The following is a 19,823-nucleotide window of genomic DNA, read 5'->3' as shown; positions in this document are numbered from 1 at the left end:
AAATGGATATAGATGCTTAACAAATATTTTCTGACTTGCAAAAGAGACAGGGAAGGTACTGTGTGTTACTTATCCCTAAAAGTTATGTTGGTTTCTTAAATTCTATAAAATATTTGGTCTGAATTACTGGAGCTAAACTTACGCAGTTTATGTAGTTCGGAAAAAAAAAGGAAGAAATTGTAGCTATAGGATCCTATTTCAACAGCAGGTGGCTCCCTCACAGACAGGTAACAAAAGTGGCCCTGTGGTCTACACAGGGATCATTTAAGTCATCTGAGCAGTTGTATGTCATTGAGGCTGGATTTGGAAATAGTTTTTTGCACTGATTTTTTTTTTTGAATTGATTTTTGTCTGAAAGATGACATTCATACTGCAAGAAGGAATGTCTTCTTTCTTGGGAGCTATGCTTACCTCTGAGGATCACAATCTGATTACTGTTCTTTCTGTGAATGAAAGTCATACTTGGCAGTACATGTTCCCTTATTTCTATCATTGAAGGACTTTAGTAGTACTTCACTTATACCTGCTGGGAGCATCACAAATTTGGACTTCCAACTTTCAACACTAGAATACAATTTTTGTAACAGCACCAATGGCGTACCAATCACCTTTCATTTAATCACTTCTTGATATTTCAGTTCCACAGACCTCAACTTCATTTCATTTGGCATGAGAAGGAACAGTTTTCTGCCAATTGGGCCTCCTGACACCCACCGGGGTAATCATAGTTCCACCCTGATCAGCTCAGCCCCTGTCTGGTATCGTTTCTCCACCTCAGCTTAAGCTTTGCTACAGATCTCTGTTTTAGGATGCTGCTGGAGAAAGTCCACAGATAGAGCAAATATAGGCCACTGTAGATTTAAAATAACATAATTACAGAGCTGAGAGGTTACTTAGGGCTCCTGTGGTTCATACAGAAACCTTCTATGGTTTCCTAAAATGAGGAAGTCAGGGAAGTTACTTTGTCTATACACACACAAATATGTCCATATATAAATGTACATATACATATATATATGATCACTCTGCTGTTCACTCCAAACTAGCATGACATTGTAAATTAACTATACATCAATAAAAATTTTTAAACACGAAAAGACTGTGCCACAGTGGCAAAAGTGGGATTGGTTTCCTCATATATTCTTTTTCAGATTCTTTTCCACCATAGGTTATTCCAAGTCCAAGAATAAAGGGGAAGAGGACAGAGGAAGTTGTGGGAGGGGAACCAGAGAGGGACTTACAGATCTTGGCGGTGTCCTTCAGCAGCAATGAGGGACATCTCTGTCAGAGAGTCCTGAAGGGCAGTGTTATGACCTGAATGTTTTGTCCTCCCCAAATTATTATGTTGAAGCCCACCATGAAGCAGTGCATGTATGATGAAGTACCAGTAAGAGGGGTGTGGGGATAGAGCAGGGGTTCATGCAGCTTAGTGAAGCCTCATGGAAGAGATAGGACTTGAGCTGAGGTTGCAGGTTGGATAGCAATATAATGGTATTGGGAAGTTCTGCCTTTGGGAGGTGTTAGGTTTAGTTAAACTCATGAGGGTGGAGCTCCTGTGATGGAATTAGTGTGTTTATAAGAGACACCAAAGGACTTGCTGCCCCGCTCCACCCTCAGTGTGTGGATATGTCTTTCATACCCATGAGAAATGGGTTGGAGAAATGTCTGTTTAGGTCTTCTGTCCATTTTCTGATTGGGTTGTGTTGGGAATTTTTTTTTTTTTTTGTCCCAACAAACTATTTTTATACTAGGCACTTAATAAATATTAAAACACTAGCCAAATTTTCATGCTTTTAATATTACAGGTGTGTATCTAATAATTGTTGAAACCAGAATTGCTTCCTTGTACAGTTAGTCTCACCTTGCTATACCTGTCAAAATACTTCAATTACCTGCTCAAGGATTAATTTTAAATGAAATGCATCTCTAGCATAAGACTGTGATTTAAGAGAGGATATACAGTATTTTGATGACCTGACTGACAACATATTTCTTCTTCCAGATTTTTACCTTTCAGTGAAGGATTTAAATTGGAATGTTAGCCATTTATGAAGACTCTTGACCTTTTGAATATTTATTTGTAATATGTATTCACTCACAAAAAATTGAGTGTGTATTATATGTCAGGCTTTGGTCTAGGAGCTAGGAATACAAAGATAAGTATGATCGGGCCCATTCCCCCACCGAGCAAGCTCACACCATAGTAAAGGGAATCAGATATGAACACCAGTAGGTGACAAGGAGGTTAGGAGGGCCAGGGTAGAGGTCTGCATAGAGTGCAATGGAGGCCCAAAGGGGGAATCAGCCAACCATATGAGGGTGGGAGATTTGGTTGGGAATGACTCCACCAAATAGGGTGACATTTGAGCTTTGTCTTGAAAAGCTCAGTTGGGTAGGGCAAGTAATCTGATTAAAGGAAGTTGCTTTAGCCAAAGCATAGAATGCTCAAGGGTGTGAGTCATTTGGAAGTTTGAGTTCAGGTTCAGCAGGCATGGGCTTCCCTTATGGCTCAGTGGTAAAGAACATGCCTGCCAAGGGAGGAGATGAGGGTTCAATCCCTGGGTTGGGAAGATCCCCTGGAGAGAAAATGACAACTTGTTCTAGTTTTCTTGCCTGGGAAATCCCATGGACAGAAAAGCCTGGCAGGCTACAGTCCGTGGGGTCGCAAAAGAGTCGGATATGACTTAGTGACTAAACAACAACAGCAGGCATAAGTGCCCAGTAGAACTTTCTGCAATGATGGAAAAATTCTATTACCTTCACTGTCAAATATGGTAGCCACTAACTGAATGTGGCTCATGCAACTGAGGAATTAAGTTTTAAATTTCATGTAATTTTGACTAATTGATATAGATTCTTATGGTTGATGGCTACCATATTAGACAGTGCAGGTAGAGAGACAAGAGGTCAGATCGGGGAAGAACTTATATCTCATTCTAGTAGGACTGACTGTTTTCTTGTAGGTAGTGGGAAGTCTTCAAAGAGTTGCACATAGGAAATCATTTGATCAGCTTTGCATTTAGGAGGGGCTGCAGACAAGAAGCAGAAGAAACATTTAAAAGCCCTCAGAACACAGTAACTAGGAAAGTAATTAGGGAAGGGAATGGACTTTAGACATGGTCAGCAGGAAGAAGAGCCTGGCTTGGTGACAAGTCTGCATGTGAAGGGTGATGGAGAGAGAGAATTATCTGAAGCAGGTTTGGGCTGCTTCAGTCTTTCTTCAGTCATTGTGTCTGCTTCTAATTACTGACAATTCATCCCAATAAAGAATGTCGAGTGGGATGGGTTTTGAGAGAAGATTCAAATTAGAGATAATGAGTTGGATCATGTTAGAGATAATGAGCTTGGAATGCGTCAGGCATTCGGCTGAATTGTTACTGTCTTCCTTCTTGTAGTGAGCCGGGAGGGACTGGCAGTCCAGAGCTCACCACTGGAGGAACAACTGTATTAAAATAAACTGATGGACTCTTTGACCATTATCTAGCCACAACAAAATAGTTCCTGAAAGTGGAGTGCAGCTCTATTATAATTTCAGCAAACTGGTCAAAAAAATTCCTCCTCAAAAAAATGAAGACTCACGGACTACAGAGTCAGGTGAGTTCTTTGATAACTGAGAAAAAAATCATTTCATTTTTAAAGATTAAAGTATCGTTGACTTATAGTTGGGTTAGTTTCAGGTATACAGGAAAGGGAGTTGTACAGATTGTTCTTTTTCAGATTCTTTTCCATTGTAGGTTATTACAAGATATTGGATATAGTTGCCTGTGCTATACAGTAGGTGCCAGTTGTTTCCCTATTTAATATATAGTAGCATGTATCTATTAATCCCAAACTCCTAATTTATTCCTTTTCCCTTTGGTAACCATAAGTTTATTTTCTATGTCTGTGATCCTGAAAAAAAAATTTTTTTAAATAAGAGTTAAGACTTTACAAAATTAAAGTTTGTCCTTGGGAGCCAATAAGCTATATTGTCCTTCACAGAGGAAGAGAAGCACAAAGATGATATCAGTCTGGATCCCAATCACCAGGCACCATCCCCACCTCCAGCACCTGCTATTCCAAGAAACCTGTAAGCCTAGAGGTCCCACCCTTCTAAAGCCCAGGCACCACTGGAAACCGTAGACTCTAGTTTGAGGCATGGTCAAAAGGAGCAAACCTGAGAGCAACCTTTCTTTCTTCCTGGGGACACAGAAAAGGGTGCTTAGAGGTGGGTAGGAGATTCTAAAGCACGAGAGTCAAAAGTGGAGTCAGAGGAAGATCTTCTGAAAACCTGTCATTTAAATGCCTCCTTTTTCCCCTCCACAATTATAACTCCCTCCAAAATCACCCTAACTTTTCAGTAAAGATAGTAGAGAATCTAAAATTTCTCTCTCTCTCTCTTGTTTTTTTTTTTTTTTTTTCACTCTCCCACTGCTAAACTCGCGTCCCTAACCCAGACTGTCTTGCACGACTCTTATATCCCAGGCTGTTCTTAGGTGCTGGGGATTCTGCAGAATATGTTCCCTGCCTTCAAGGAGTTTGTGGTCTAGTTGGGGGACAGAAAAGAAAACAGACTCCCTGAGAGTACTGAGAACCCTGTTGGGTGTATGTACTGGGGGACAGGCATGGGGAGTGACTGCTTAGTGACTGTGGACATTCTTCTTGGGGTAGGTGGAAATATTTTGGAATCAGATGAAGGTGAAGGTTTAGGACCCTAACCCCAATTGACAGGTCAAAGAAAGTCTCATAGGAGACATGGCTTCTGACAACATGGAGGAATTAACCAGATGAAGAGGGAAGAAGGACATTCAGATAGAGGAAGTGACCTCTGCAGAGATCTGGAGGCCAGTGAGTAATGCAGCATGGCCAGTGAGCAGAAGGAGTGTGGTCTGGAGCCGGGGGAAGTAGTTGTGAGAGCTGATGTTGGGTGGGTGAGCTGAGAGCAGGTCGTGGGTGTCTTATATGCCACGCCAAGAAGTTTGCACTTTGCCGCAAAGCCACTGAGAAGCCTTCATACGCTTTTAGGCAGGGAAACGACTTGATCAGATTTTCATTGTTTAAGTATCATTTTGGGATAGGCAAGGATTTGGAGGGGTCTCTGGCTGGAGAGGGGAGCTCATTTAGTTGGCTGTTGTTGTAGTCCAGGCCAAAAAAAACAAAGAAAAAGTAGTTGCTTTAATCAGTTCAGAAGTGGGAATGGAGAGACTTGCATTGATTCAAGAGACAATAATGAAGACTGGGTTGTTAATTTAAGGATTGAGGAGATGAGTGTGGGAGTGAATGGGTGAAAGACAGGGAGAAACTCACCTTTTAAAAAGCTATCTAGTAACATTATCTGCATATACAAAGTAGGTAAATAGATCTCAGAATTCATCACGGGGGGACTCCCAAGGAATTTCTGATATGCTATTTCTCACTCTCTAGTGTTGAGAATCACTGTCACAGAGGCTATAATGTAAAGGGTTTTATGCTTTAGATCCTGTTTTATTCATTAGGACTATGTATATGAAATTTACCTCATTTGAGGGGAAAATACATTTAAGAAAGAACCACTAGCCTCCACCCTTTTTTAGAGGTTTGGTTTTGATTGTAACAGAATTTGCTGATTTAATTTTTCTCATTTTGTGTTCTTGTAATTTCATTTCTCTTTTAACACTTGAAAGAACAGGACCCCATGCTTGGGGAGCTGCAGTATGTGTTTCAAGTCACCCCCTAGCCCCACCCCCACCTAGGTTATGAAAATCTGACCCTAAGCTTTGCTGTTTCCCCGAGGGCTGAGGCATGTGATGGAGAAAAAGATGGGAAACCAATAAGCTCATCCTTCTTCTCACCTTTAAAGGTAATTGACAACCATAAAGAAAGGCCAATTTTTAGCGGTAAGTCTAATGAACTTGGGCTTCCCAGGTGGTGCCAGTGGTAAAGAACCTTCCTGCCATTGCAGGAGATGTAAGAGACATGGGTTTGATCCCTGGGTTGGGAGGATCACCTGGAGAAGGGTATAGCAATCCACTCCAGTATTCTTGCCTGGAGAATCCCATGGACAGAGGAGCCTAACAGGCTACAGTCCATAGGGTCATACAGAGTCAGACACAACTGAAGCAACTTAGCATGCATGCACACTAATGAACTTAAGAAGCTTGCTGTTTTTGTGTCAGGAAACTCAAATTTTGCTTTTTTTCTGGCTCTTCATATCTGTGCCCATGTAACTAACTCTAAAGAGGAATCTCTCTAAGGAAGATGATTAAGAAATGATCTTGTGAATCTTGACTGAAAGGATGTGGGAAAGCAGACTAAAAATAGTTAATGCTTTTTCTAAGGGAAACTTCAGTAAGAATGACTTGCATTGTCTTCCTTGGGCAATGGTTTCTTTTTCATCATTACTCTGAAAATTCAGCTACCCACTCCATCATCAAGCATTTCTGTGGAGAAGGAAGGTTAAACTGGAAAAGTAAATTGTCAGCTAATTCTTAGACTATGGCTTCCTCCATTTCAAAACTGGTAAACCACACATATTACATAGACTAACATGATGGTTTGTGTTTTGAAAAAAACAAAGCCAACTGTTGCATAGTGCATGGATAATAATAGAGAACATGAGTGAGGTAGGTGAAAAGCACGAGATCTGAATTTTTACCTTAACTTTGAGGATTTCTGGAAACCAGGATGCAGCTCTATTTTAATGATCTATATAGCCCAAAAGCATAACCCAAAGTGGAGAATTCTCCATTATTGTGCCTTTTCTTTACTTTTTATTATGAGATATATACAGAAAAGGTTAAGGTAACATATGCACCATTGAATAGTTATAAAGTGAACATCCATATAAATACTGTTCAGATGCATTAGAGATTCTTAATCATGAGTCTACTGATACTTGCAGAGAATTTGCCCATATCTCCTTTTTTTTTTTTTAACACTGCATAGGTTTCCACGCTGCTAAGTTAATACGGTTGTTTAAGAAATCTAGTTTTTGACATCCTTTAGTTCACCGAGGTGTAGTGAACCTGTCTTCTTCTGTCTGGGCTTTGGGTCTCTCTATATCTCGTCTTTTTTTTTTTTTTTTAAGTTATCCTCGCCCGTCCCTTCCAGTAAAGGCTCTTTTGGACCCAGCCACGCCTCCCCACCTTGGCTCTACCCACGCCCAGGTCCCGCCCCTTTCGGGCCCTAGAGTTTGGTCTCCATGGTTACGCCGAGTGCTGGGCTGCCGTGAAAGCCCCAGGGAAGAATTGGGTAGACCCGGCTCAGGCTCTTCACTACAGCCAAGGTCAGCCCAGCCCGGGCTCCGCGCCCTTGATCCCGGAGTGTACCTCGCGAGGAGGCGAGCATGGGTCAGCGGACGGAGCCTGGGCCGCGGGAGCATGTCTTCTAAACTGGTTCAGGCGAAACTGACAGTAAGGACTCTTCAGGCCCCGCCGCTGAGCGTAAAGAGCTGTCGCTTCCGGTCGGAGGCTCACAGGTCCCCAGGTCAGATCGCTAACCCGTGCTGCTCACCGCTGTTCGGCACCGCTCGCTGCCCCGCCGGCCGGAACTCGGGAGGTTTAGGCTGAAGCGGTGGGTGTGGGGAGGGTCGGGAGGCGGGGACTGAGGAGAACCGGGAGAGACCTGTACCGGGTGCCCGACGGCGCACGCGCACACGCGCGGCTTCTATTCATTGAGTCGGCGTTCGTTAGTTACCAGCTGCTGTTTGATGCTCTTACTTTCTGCCAACACTATGTTAACCACTAAGTATATAGACTGGGAAAGGAGTACGTCAAGGCTGTGTATTGTCACCCTGCTTATTTAACGTATATGCGGAGTACATCTTGCGAAATGCCCGGCTGGATAAAGCACAAGCTGGAATCAGGATTGCTGGGAGAAATATCAATAACCACAGACACACAAATGACACCACCCTAATGGCGGAAAGTGAAGAGGAACTAAAGAGCCTCTTGATGAAAGTGAGAGAGGAGACTGAAAAAGTTGGTTTAAAACTCAACATTCAGAAAACTGAGATCTTGGCATCTGGTCCCCTCACTTCATGGCAAATAGATGGGGAAACAATGGAAACAGTGACAGACTATATTCTTGGGCTCCAAAATCACTGCAGATGGTGACTGCAGCCATGAAATTAAAATATGCTTGCTCCTTGGAAGAAAAGCAATGACCAATCTAGACAGCATATTGAAAAGCAGAGACATTACTTTGCCAGCAAAGGTCTGTCTAGTCAAAGCTATGGTTTTTCCAGTAGTCATGTATGGATGTGAGAGTTGGACTATAAAGAAAGCTAAGCGCCGAAGAATTGATGCTTTTGAAATGTGGTGTTGGCAAAGGTTCTTGAGAGTTCCTTGGACTGAAAGGAAATCAAACCAGTCAATCCTAAGGGAAATCAACCCAGAATATCCATTGGAAGGACTGATGTTGAAGCTGAAACTCCAATACTTTGGCCACCTGATGAAAAGACCTTGATGCAGGGAAAGATTGAAGGCGGGAGGGAAAGGGGAGGACAGAGGATGAGATGGTTGGATGCCATCACCGACTCAATGGACATGAGTTTGAGTAAACTCCGGGAGTTAGTGATGGACAGGGAGGCTTGGTGTGCTGTAGTCCATGGGGCCGCAAAGAATGGGACACGACTGAGCTGAACTGAATTGATATAGAACTCAGTCCTCAGGACAGCTCCAGGGAGAGAGTAGTAGTCGGATTTATACTTTTCAGATGAGAAAATCACTTCAAAGAGAAGTTAGAGAAATGGCCAAGGTTTCAGCTAGAAAACGGGGCACGATGGAAACCAGGCTCTCCGGTTCTCCTGGACTAGATGCCAGGTGTTGTTAACCTTACCTGAACCCTAATATGCTGAAAGTGATCTTTACCTACCTGGGATTGCCTTTGTTATTCTCTGCATGCTAATTTCCCCTGTGCTTAGATCGGAAAACCTGATCACTATTAAAACCTACCACCTTTTCACCAGGAATTCTTTTTTTTCCCCGTGATCCATGACTTGTTATATATTTTGCTTTTTTTGCTTTTATGCTTTTAATCAAGAGTATAAACCTTCACTTGGATGTGCAAGAAATAGAATTTTGATGATCCGAGCAAGAATTGTGTTCCAAGAGTCTCTGATAATTATGAAAGGTCATTTAGTGAATGTGATGAAATAAGCATGTCCTGTTTCAAGCTGACTTTGCCACCTACATAGTGGAATTTCTCACTAATTCTACTCCTACACCCATCCTCCATCTCTAATACTGGTTAACATTTTTTTTTAATTAAAAAAATCATGTTATAGGGGTACTTTTGATGACCACCATCATTTAAATAAAGAGGAAATGTTTCAGTCATTAAATCCCAATTGCTCTCACTGTTATCATTAGTCCTTCATTTTTATAAATATGAAACCAACTAATGAAAAACAAGAGGGGCCTATATACTAGTAAATATTATTAAGTTAATAAATAATATGACTCTTTACACATATATTAGTGGTGAAATCTCAAAAGGAAAAAATAATATATAAATACAATTAAAAAAAAATCTTTTTATTTAGAATGCCTCCCACTCAGGCTGAAAGTGTTATAAAGAATATCATTAGAGAAATAGGACAAGAATGTGCAGCCCATGGAGAGATTGTTCCTGAAACTCTGGTTGCTTTTATGGTAAGAATAAATATTTTTGTGAATTACTGCTTTATTAAAAAATTTTTTTCAGCAGTGCCTATCTTGCTCTTAGAATTCTGTGATGTTCTCTTAACTTGTTGCATTGAAAACCTATGGCGATTGGTAGACAAATTGTGTCTGTGTGTGCTCAGTCGCGTCTAACTGCATGGACTGTAGCCTGCGAGGCTCCTCTGTCCATGGGATTTTTCCAGGCAAAAATACTGTTTGTTTGTTTTTTAAGTCTATAAAGCATGTTAGTTCTAGATTTAAGAGACTGATCTAGAAGATCTCAAAGAATCTAAGAAACATCAATTATGTTTTTCCTGTGTTGTAAGTTTTTTTCTTTTTAACATGTGTTGTTCACTGCTGTAAAAATTACTCATTTCCTTGATATCTCTCTATTCTTGCTTTTGGTATAATAATACACAATAAAAATATGGTAAAAATATTCAAATTAGTTTCCCAAGGTAAAATTGCTCCCTTTCTCCAGTTTCTGATGAAGATGCTGAGGAACTGGGTTGTAAGAAACTCAGCTGAATGATCCACCCCTGGGTAATCAAGAGGGAGTTATTTAAAAAATGGAAAAATATTAAACTAATGTTGTAGTAATATGAAATAAATGTAATGGACTTTTTCCTACTCTCAGGTGAAAGCTGTTGTTCTGGATCCGAGTAATGGCTTTAACACGGATAGAACGCTCACAAAAAGTGATGTGCAGAAATTGGTGAAGGTGATTATCCAACATTTCTCAAATTTTGAATGATTTACTCACAATTCTAAATATTTGATTTGTGTTGCTCAATAGTGCCTTCAGCTCCATGAAATAAAACCCCACCAAACAGTGGTGCAAACAAATGAGAGATTAAATTTTTTCTCATAGAATGAAGTCTAGAGGTTCATAGGTTGTTTTTCCTGACTTCCTAGGTCACTATCATGCATGTATTTTCACCCCAGGGTCACAAGAAAGCTCTTCCACCTTTGGGCAGGTATAAGGTGAGAGGACAAAGGTCAACATGTGTGTGCAATTGGATCTGTCACTTTGTTTTTGGAAAATAATGGGCTTTCCCAGAATCCCTCCCATCTCTTTCCATTTGTGGCCTGCCTGCATGCTCAGTCGTGTCTGACTCTTTGCCAGCCCATGCACTGTGGCCTACCAGGCTCCTCTGTCTGTGGAATTTTCCAGGCAAGAATACTGGAGTGGGCTGTCATTTCCTTCTCTAGGGGACCTTCCCAACCCAGGGACTGAACCGTATCTCCTGTGTCTCCTGCATTGGCAGGTGGATTCTTTATCACTGTGCCTCCTGGGAAGCCCTTGCATTTATTGAATAGAATGATATTTCAAGTGAGCCTAGGATATTGATTGTTTTCCTCTTTCCTTTTTTAGCTGAAAGAAAATCTCTGCCTTAATCCAGATTGAGGCTTTGTTAGTAAGGAAGGAGGGGCATGGATGCTGGCAGGTAGCAGTGTCTGCCAGTATTTTAGAGACATCTTATTCATCTAATGAGACATTGAGAAAATTAACTGACTTATATACAGTTAAGTTATATACAAATTCATATTCATATAATTTTTGATTCAACACAATTTGTGTTTTCTAAAAGGAAAATTGAACCTAAGAGCAAAATGATTCATAGGATAGTTTGGGAATTTGAGATTGGCATCTATACACTGCTGTATTTAAAACAGATGAAGAGCTAACCGTAAAGGATCTACTATAAAATAAAGAAAAAAAAGAAATCAAGTAAATGTGCCTGAAAAGCAGTTGTAAGAACTAAAGAAGGCAGGAATTTTAGATACTATTAATTTTTCCATATGTTTTAAGTTTGACTCACTGGGTTTAGATGCTTAAATGTTTATTTTCTAAATATTTGTGAGTGGATTTCCTAAAATTTCAACATTATTTTTTCCCCTGGGCTTAATGATTTGAATTCCCTCCTTCACACAAAAGACTTGAAACAAGCTTTCCCAAACTCTTATGTGGATATTTTCTGAGCTCAAACAAATGGCGGAGAAAATTTTCATCATCTCAATCTTCTCTCTCAGCTAGCAATTTGCATAGTGAAACACAGGTCTGTCCGCAGATGTTAGAGGGTCAAGAAGAGCTTTGGAAGCTTGAAACTAGGGAATATTTTGTTAGGATAACCATGCAGAAGAAATGCCATGATTCTCTATGGCAGCTGAGAGCTGGGTCTTTTTGTGCTGAAACTGAGAATGTGCTATAAAGCCTGTTCTTAGCAATAGGGGAAATGACTAATGGTCAGTCAGAAATTTTGTTGGAAAGCCGTGGAGAAGAACCAAGGAGGGGCAGAAAGTGTTTTTCTCCTTTTCATGGCTCAAGAAGCAATTTCCCCCCCACCAACTCAACTAAGTTGGCAGGAGTTTGATATATTTTTTGAATCTTATTTTTCTTATTGAAGTGTAGTTGATTTACAATATTGTATTAATTTCCGCTGCACAGCAAAGTGAATCAGTTATACACACATATATAAATTCTTTTTTATATTCTTTTCCATTATGGTTTATCCCAGGATATTGAATATAGTTCCCTATGCTCAGTGTACTTTTAATGTGACAGGGACATTAATTGTCAATTTATATCATAATTCAAGTGATAAAAAGTGTGTTTCCTTTTTCTCAATTAAGAACCATGTGGATGAGCTAAGTTTTGCATTTGTAAAGTCTGTGCTTGGACCGGCACCTCTCCACCTGGAACAGTCCAGGTGTCCCATCTTCACTCCTGCTTTCTCCTCTCCCTTCTCCCAGGAAAGCAGTGTTGGTGCCCTGGGAGGTGGGCTGAGGGAAGCTGTTGATGTGCCTGCCAGGTACAGACATAAAGTCTAACATGAGATAGGGAAGAGTGGGGTTGGGGGATGGAGAAGAGAGGAGAAAAGAAAAATTCAGGTTAACTGTCTATCATAAGCTATCTACGTGTGTGTCGGTGCGGGGAGGGGGCAGGGGAGGGCAGACAGGAGAAAATGGACCAGAGGAAGAAATTTTGAAACAGAAGGCAGGGTCAGAGATTGTCCGTGAGCAGAGGATGGTAGCCACAGCAGCTTCTTATAAAATGGACATGACCTTCAGCATCAGCTAAAAAAAAAGGAGCATGAAGGTTCAAATAAATGGTAATGAGGAACTCAAGAAGAGCTCCAGACATGAGCATAAGCTTCATGCAGTGTCCACCCACATTCAGAGACTAACCTTGTCGAGGTCCTTGCCTCCAACTAGACTATTAGCCACCTGGGTATGGTAATATTGGCTAATTCAGGGGAAATCGCTTATTACTTAATAAATGTTATTGGTTAAATGATCTATAAAGCATGAAGTTCTGAGGAAAAAAAAAAAATAAAAGGGCTTATTGGTAGATAAATATCAGAAGCTATTGCTTTGATGTTTCTCTTTGATTTTAAAAATAACATTGGAAAATACTTCTAATTGCTTCAGAAAATATAACTAGAAGCATTTATGGGATATTCTCTTTTAGCTTTGTGTGAATCGGCTATTGGACAGCAAAAATCCTTCCCTGGACACCATTAAGATGCAAGTCTATTTTGATATGAATTATACAAGTCGAGGTAATGTCTATCTACCTATACCGATACCCTTTAAAAGAAGATTCATATTGTATTTCAGGTTATAGGGCTTCATTTGGTTGATGAAGAACAATTTAACTTTTTTGTCTGTCTTTTGAAATTTTTTCCAACTTTGAAGAATGTAATAATATTGGAGATGCTAAATGAGACCATTGGCCTTAATGAGTGTCAAAAGTTTCTGAGTCTATTGTGCTTTAACTGTTATATGACTAATACATAATACAGTAAAGCAGCCAGCCTAAAAATTTTAATTTGCTGATTTTTTGGTTCCTGGTTTATATTGTTATCTCATAATGCTTTCCTAAATTAAATAACTTACCTAAAAATGAAGTTAATGATGGGAAATATAAGCTCAGAACATATTTTGTATGTAAATCGTTTATTACATACATCCAAGATAACTTGGAAATAAGATAAAAAGGAAAATAAAGATTGCCTCTGCTGACTGTAATGATATAATTATTAACCATTTGGTTATTTTAACTGTCTTTTTTCCCTCTATGTATTAAACTTTTAGTTATGCTATATGTGTAAAATCATGTATCTTGCTTTTTTGATTAATAATAATGACATTTTAGGGCTTCCCTCGTAGCTCAGTTGGTAAAGAATCTGCCTGCAATGCAGAAGACCTGGGTTTGCTTCCTGGGTTGGGAAGATCCCCTGGAGAAGGAGCTGCCAACCCACTCCAGTATTCTTGCCTAGAGAATCCACATGGACAGAGGAGCCTGGCAGGCTACAGTACATGGGGTCACAAGCTGGACACAACTTAGTGACTAAACCATCACAATGACATTATAAAATAATAGTCATGAATTGATGTAATTTAGATTTTTCTTAATTTCAAAGTTTGAGGTTTTGTGTAAAGTTATAGCTATGAATTGTGTATGGTTGATATTTTAATTATTGCCCTTGTTAAAGGGTGTCTAATTGACTTAGTTGCAAAAATTATAGTGCTGGTGAAGTGTGGCTCCTGCCACAATTAAGCTTAAACCTCATTGTATCACAGGAAGAAGGGTGGGGGATACAGTTCTTGATGCTACATTGTATTACAGTAATGCCATTCAAAGGAAATTTATCTAGAACTAAAATGGAAACACACATAGTTGAAGAGGAAAATTTATACTATCTTTATGGGTATTCATATTTGCTTACATACAGTATACTATATGTGCTTACCAATAGCATATAGATAGTACATATAATTTATACTGTATATGTTTATAATGTGTATACATACATAATGTATGTATATAATGTTTATAATGTATATTATAAAATGTCTTGTATACTTCCTGTTTAACTAGGAGGTTTTAGCCCTATCTATTATGGTTTGGATTGTCTGTTTAAAAATCTTACGTGTTTTGACAAAGTATGCCATTTAAATCACTGTAGTACATCTTTGCCACCAGATTTTTGTCTTGAAGTTACTTGCTGGCCACTATTTATTTTTTTGTTTTGATGACTATATCCTAAGAAAATACTTGTTTTCATGCAGTAGAATTGCCATACCATGCCATTTCCCCCTCTGGTCCTATTTTCTTGTTGGAGAAGAATTCTAAGTATCAATATATGGAACATTGTCTATTGCCATTTTTAGAGGAATTTCTTGAAGAACATCACCGGGTCATAGAGTCTAGATTAAGTTCTGTTAGCAGAGAGATTACAGACAGTCGAGCATGTGTCCGAGAGGAGCTGGAAAGCCTCTACCGCAAGATCGTCAGCTACGTGTTACTGCGTTCTGGGCTGGGGTCCCCAACAGACATCAAGATTGTCAGAGAGGCAACAGGTAAAAAATGTACACCATTTCCATTCCATGTGTGAACATACATGAACATCATATCTTATAAAACATGGTGAATTACATGTGTTGAACATTGAAGTTTTCTCCTTTGGTCTGAAAAAAAAATAGCACAAATAAGAGGTTAAAATTTACCCACATCCCTCTTACACAATGTAGCATCACTAAAACTCAAGTAGCACCTCTGGGAAGTGAATATGTTCATCTTCTTAGAGCTATATGTACCTAGGGACCTATTATTCCTCACTAGAGAAGCACTGGCAGTATGATTAAGAGTACCAGGCTGGCTGAGGAGTGGGAAATGTTGGGAGAGTAAATTTCATACTGGTGAAAGGAGTTGAGTCTGTCATCTAGGATGGATGAAGGTAAACAACACTATTTTATCCTTAGGAAATACTTGCCCAGTTTCATATATAAGATAAGGAATAGGCCATATCTCTAATCTTCCCACAGCTTTCTTCCATAATGCTTTTAAAGCATCATTTTTTTTTCTACTCAGAATCCTACTTAGAAAGCTTGTTTTAATGCCCATTGCCAAAAAATTACTGATGGATGCATAATTGTAGAAAAAGATGTGAGGCAATGGCATTATTTTTAGCAGCTTAGCTTTGATGTATGCTAAATTTTGCCAAGTATTCTGGAATCAGGTATCAGACAGTTAAAGAATCATCTAAGTAACTCTATAAAGACAAGCCCCTTAGCTTTCTGCTGAAAGAGACTCATTATTTAAGTTTTGGTGTCTTTATTCTATCATTTTGTTGTCCTTTTTGTGGTTTGTTTAGCTGCCCTACAGAGTGTATTTCCTCAAACTGAACTTGGGACATTTCTAACCCTTTCTAAGAAGGACAAAGAACGCCAGCTGAAAGAACTCACCATGATTGTGACTGGGATTCGTTTATTTAACCGAGACTGTGGAAAGGGAGGAGAAGGCATTGATGACTGTAGGTATATCATTAGGTTAATTCTATAGGTTACACAGGGTTAAATTTTAATGGGAACAGAGGAAAATAAAACACAGTACACCACTGGCATTCTTAGATTTAACATTTGTAGTTTTGACTATACCTTAGGTACTGCTACTGTTCATAATGTACAGTAATCTTTCATTTTATTGGGGCAAGACCATACATTTTTAAGTATCATGAAGCTAGGGGCTTTGATCCCTGCATTGGGAAGGTCCCCTGGAGTAGGAAATGACAACCCACTCCAGTATTCTTACCTGGAAATTCCATGGACAAAGGAGCTTGGTGGGCTACAGTCCATTAGGTTGCAAAGAGTCAGACACGACTGAGCACACCCCGCACACGAAGCTGGTATGGGATGTGAATCAGTACAAGGATTGAGAGGGCCTCCTGGAGTCCAGCCTCCCCAATTCAATGGACCTCTATGTTCTTTGCATGCATATATGCTCAGTTATGTCTGACTCTTTGCGATCCCGTGGACTGTAGCCCACCAGGCTCTTCTGTCCATGGGATTTTCCAGGCAAGAAAACCAGAGTGATTGCTATTTCCTACTCTAGGGGATCTTCCCAAACCAGAGATCGAACTTGCACCTCTTGCATCTCCTGCATTGGCAGGTGGATTTTTTACTGTTGGTACCACCTGGGAAGCCCTCCAAGCCAAATAACCAAAATGGAATAAAATTCAGTGATTCAAAAAGAGAAAATCACCCTGAAAACTTGCTGAGGTGGTTAATGGAATGAAATAGAATAAGAGGAGAATATTTGCAAGTCTATAAATCCAGAGCCTCTACTATGCTGTTACATACTTAATGCATTCATTATCTAAGTTTGAAAGTGTTTGTTCAAACATTTGCTCAAAGACCAACCAGTAGGAGTAAATTCCTTGTGTACGTGGTGCACATGTAGGCCCACTGAGAAGGTGTTAGTGTCTATTACCAGATCACTGATCTAGTACAATAGGGTAATTGTTTTTGCAATTTAAAAAGTATTCTAAAAAGTCCAATTCCCATTCCTCATACATTTCCCTGCTTTGCTAGATGATTCTATTGTTTTTCTGTATCCCAGTGAGCTTCTTAAGTGGTACTCTTTTATTTCCTTTTTTACAAACAGTAAAGAAGATTCACAGAAGAGATACAGTGGCTTTTCTAGAAGCACGTAATTAATAGCACAAAACACCAAAGCCTGTCTGTTCTTTAGACTCTTCTATATTTTATTGACAAAAGGTGATCTGCTTTAACTTTTGGTTCTTATTCTGGCAGTGTGGTGTTTTGCTTTATTTGTTTTTTGATAGGTTTTTCTTTTTTGTTCTTTTCCTCCTGATATAGAAGTGATGAAACACCTGCCTCTTTATTATTAATTTGGTTAAAAAAAAAAACTGACTCAACCTACTGGTTTAAATATGACTACTTTCTAGGCTTTTTTTCCTGAATTCTTTTAGCTTGCCTCATGTTTGTTTTATTATACCTTTCAAACCAGTGCCAGCTATTCTACAGGAAGCAATCCCAGCCACCACTCAGCATGTTGATTCCCAGCTTGAGGCGGTTCAGGACCAGGCACACCGCTACACAGCCATCCTGGAGAAGGTAGCAACGAATCCCCTCATGAGTCAAGAACTTCAGCCCTATATGTTAAGAGAAGCCCTATATAATGTGCGGCAATGCGAGATCTTCCTTCAGGTCATTTTGGTGAGTTATTGTCTTAAGAGCTGGCCATTTCCACAGAATGCAGCCTCATATATGTATATATGTGTATATATGTACATATATACACTTGCTTTGAATTAAATGTTTAGCTTAATTTAAAAAAAGCCACTGATTAAATAGGGGTTTTTTTTTAGCACTTTCTATGATCCAGGTTCCAACTTTTTCACTTACTGTGATCCAGGTTCCAACTTTTTAAACATTCTTTTCCATAATGGTTTATCATAGGATATTGAATATAGTTCCTCATGCTATATAGTAGGGCCTTGTTTGTTGTTTATCACAACCTCCTTATATATTATAGGGTGACCAGGTCATTGATAAAGAAAGCAACCTTAATAAGTGTTCAGCATATATTGCATCTGTAGGATCAAGGACTAAAATAGAAATGGGAGAGTTGGATGCTGATTTTAATGAAGGTGTGTTGAGAGGGTTTTTGATGGTTGATTCTCTTTGGTCCTCGGTAATATGATTGTTGCATGGTTGCTATGGTAATACAGCTATATGTCTGCGTATAAGACATGTTGCATTGTTTGCTTTCATTCAGAACAAGTGTCTAACATATAGTTTGGCAGGTTGTTGGCATTCAAATCACTTTTATATAATTACTTGTTCTAATTGTAAAATTTGGTGGAGAAGATTTTTTTCCCTGCTTCTCTAGATCTAATAAACAAACCTATCGGGAGCCAGCACAGGAGATCCCACCTATGACAAGGTCATGTGGGAGAGCCTGACAGGGCAAGGCGGATCAGGTCTCAAGGGGTCCTCTGCCTGAGCATCTACCCCGAAACCAGAATCTGTCTGTTTTATTATTTTATGTCTCTCACCAACACCTCTGACATTAATGGGGGGCTATCCCCGACCACCTTTCTCTAAAGAAAATTAACTTAGAGCTCTAGTTAATAAGTCTCCTGGGAGTAATTGGAGTGTTTCAATTCAAACCCTTCTGATAGCTTTCTAACTTTTACAACTGCACATATGATTGTTTACAGCCTCCCAACTTTGAGAGGCACAGGAAGCTTAAAAATTCTAGGAATGTAGAGCCTTTTGAGGAGTTAAAAATCATTAGAATAGAACTGATTAAGGGTTTCATTGTTGAGCCAATACTTGCTGCCAAGTTTTCATATCCTTTATTTGTTGTGTACCCGGGAGTGCATTAATTAATATAGTTGGTATATAGAAAAAACAAGTAGCAACATAGATCTTTGAGTTAAGTACTTTCTTTCTTGTAACCCACTGCACCTTTGTTCTATAAGGATGTAACTTTATTTAGTACTTTGAGGGTGATGCAGATTAAAGAAAAACACTTCAGGGAAAATGAGATTAACATTCATCAAGGAAGAGAGCCATAAAATGTTAACAGGCCTCTTGGTCAGAAGATAATGTAAATCACCTGAGACCTTTTGTATACAGAAAGATATGCAAAAAGAAAGCCTGGTATCGATAAGGGTTAGGACTGCTGCCCCTGCATGACTCTGCATCTTCCATTATGTACAACGTAGGGTATATAAGCACCTTTTGAAAATAAAGTTATGGGGTTTTTACACAAGTTTGGCCTCCCCCATGTCAACTCTCTCTCTCTCTTTCTCCCTCTCCCTCCCTCTCTTTCTCAGGTTGATCCCTTGGAACACAGAGGCTCTCTGCATTCACTTTTCTGCCCGGGCTTCTAAGACCCACGCGAGAGGGAGCCCAAGGTGGGGCACTCTCCGCTATTCAAGCAGGTGCCTGTGGCCTACGTGAACAGAGCAAGTCTCTTGTCTTGAGACTTTATTAGCTTTCTGTGTAAACCAAGGAATATCATCCTCTTTTCTCCTCTATTTTTTTCACTACATTATTCTTTCCTAATCTCTCTTTATATCTCTAAATAAATAAATCGCTCCTCGCCGACGCTGTCTCCCCTTCGAATTCCCTGGATCCACAGGGGCTGGACCCCGGCACAAACCAAACACTCTCCCTGCAAAGAGTTGGAAAATATGGTATGGTAAAGTGGTGGTTTTCAACTTTTTTAAAAAAAGCATCAGAGCCCTTTCTGACAGAAACTTACTCAGAAGAAATTTACTTACTCCTAAAAATATAAAACAAGTATCTAGACCAAAGGATCAGAGGCCCTTTTCTTCAAGGAGCATTCCCAAGCCATCCTAAGATTCCAGGAAACACAGTTTC

General features: G+C 39.7%; 1 protein-coding gene across 1 annotated transcript in view; it reads left to right on the top strand.

The window, feature by feature from the left end:
* Positions 1–9,503: 9,503 nt before the first annotated feature.
* Positions 9,504–19,823, top strand: part of CFAP206 (cilia and flagella associated protein 206) — a 34,348-nt gene continuing 24,028 nt past the window's right edge. Inside the window, exons 1-6 of the mRNA XM_052646032.1 lie at positions 9,504–9,611; positions 10,258–10,341; positions 13,093–13,183; positions 14,799–14,987; positions 15,782–15,940; positions 17,437–17,645. Coding sequence (XP_052501992.1) covers positions 9,504–9,611; positions 10,258–10,341; positions 13,093–13,183; positions 14,799–14,987; positions 15,782–15,940; positions 17,437–17,645 — 840 coding nt within the window. The remainder of the gene's footprint in view (positions 9,612–10,257; positions 10,342–13,092; positions 13,184–14,798; positions 14,988–15,781; positions 15,941–17,436; positions 17,646–19,823) is intronic.

The sequence above is a fragment of the Budorcas taxicolor genome, chromosome 9 (assembly GCF_023091745.1).
Source record: "Budorcas taxicolor isolate Tak-1 chromosome 9, Takin1.1, whole genome shotgun sequence".
Taxonomy (NCBI): domain Eukaryota; kingdom Metazoa; phylum Chordata; class Mammalia; order Artiodactyla; family Bovidae; genus Budorcas; species Budorcas taxicolor.
The sequence above is the reverse complement of the archived record's forward strand: the minus strand, read 5'-3'. Positions and strand labels throughout refer to the sequence as shown.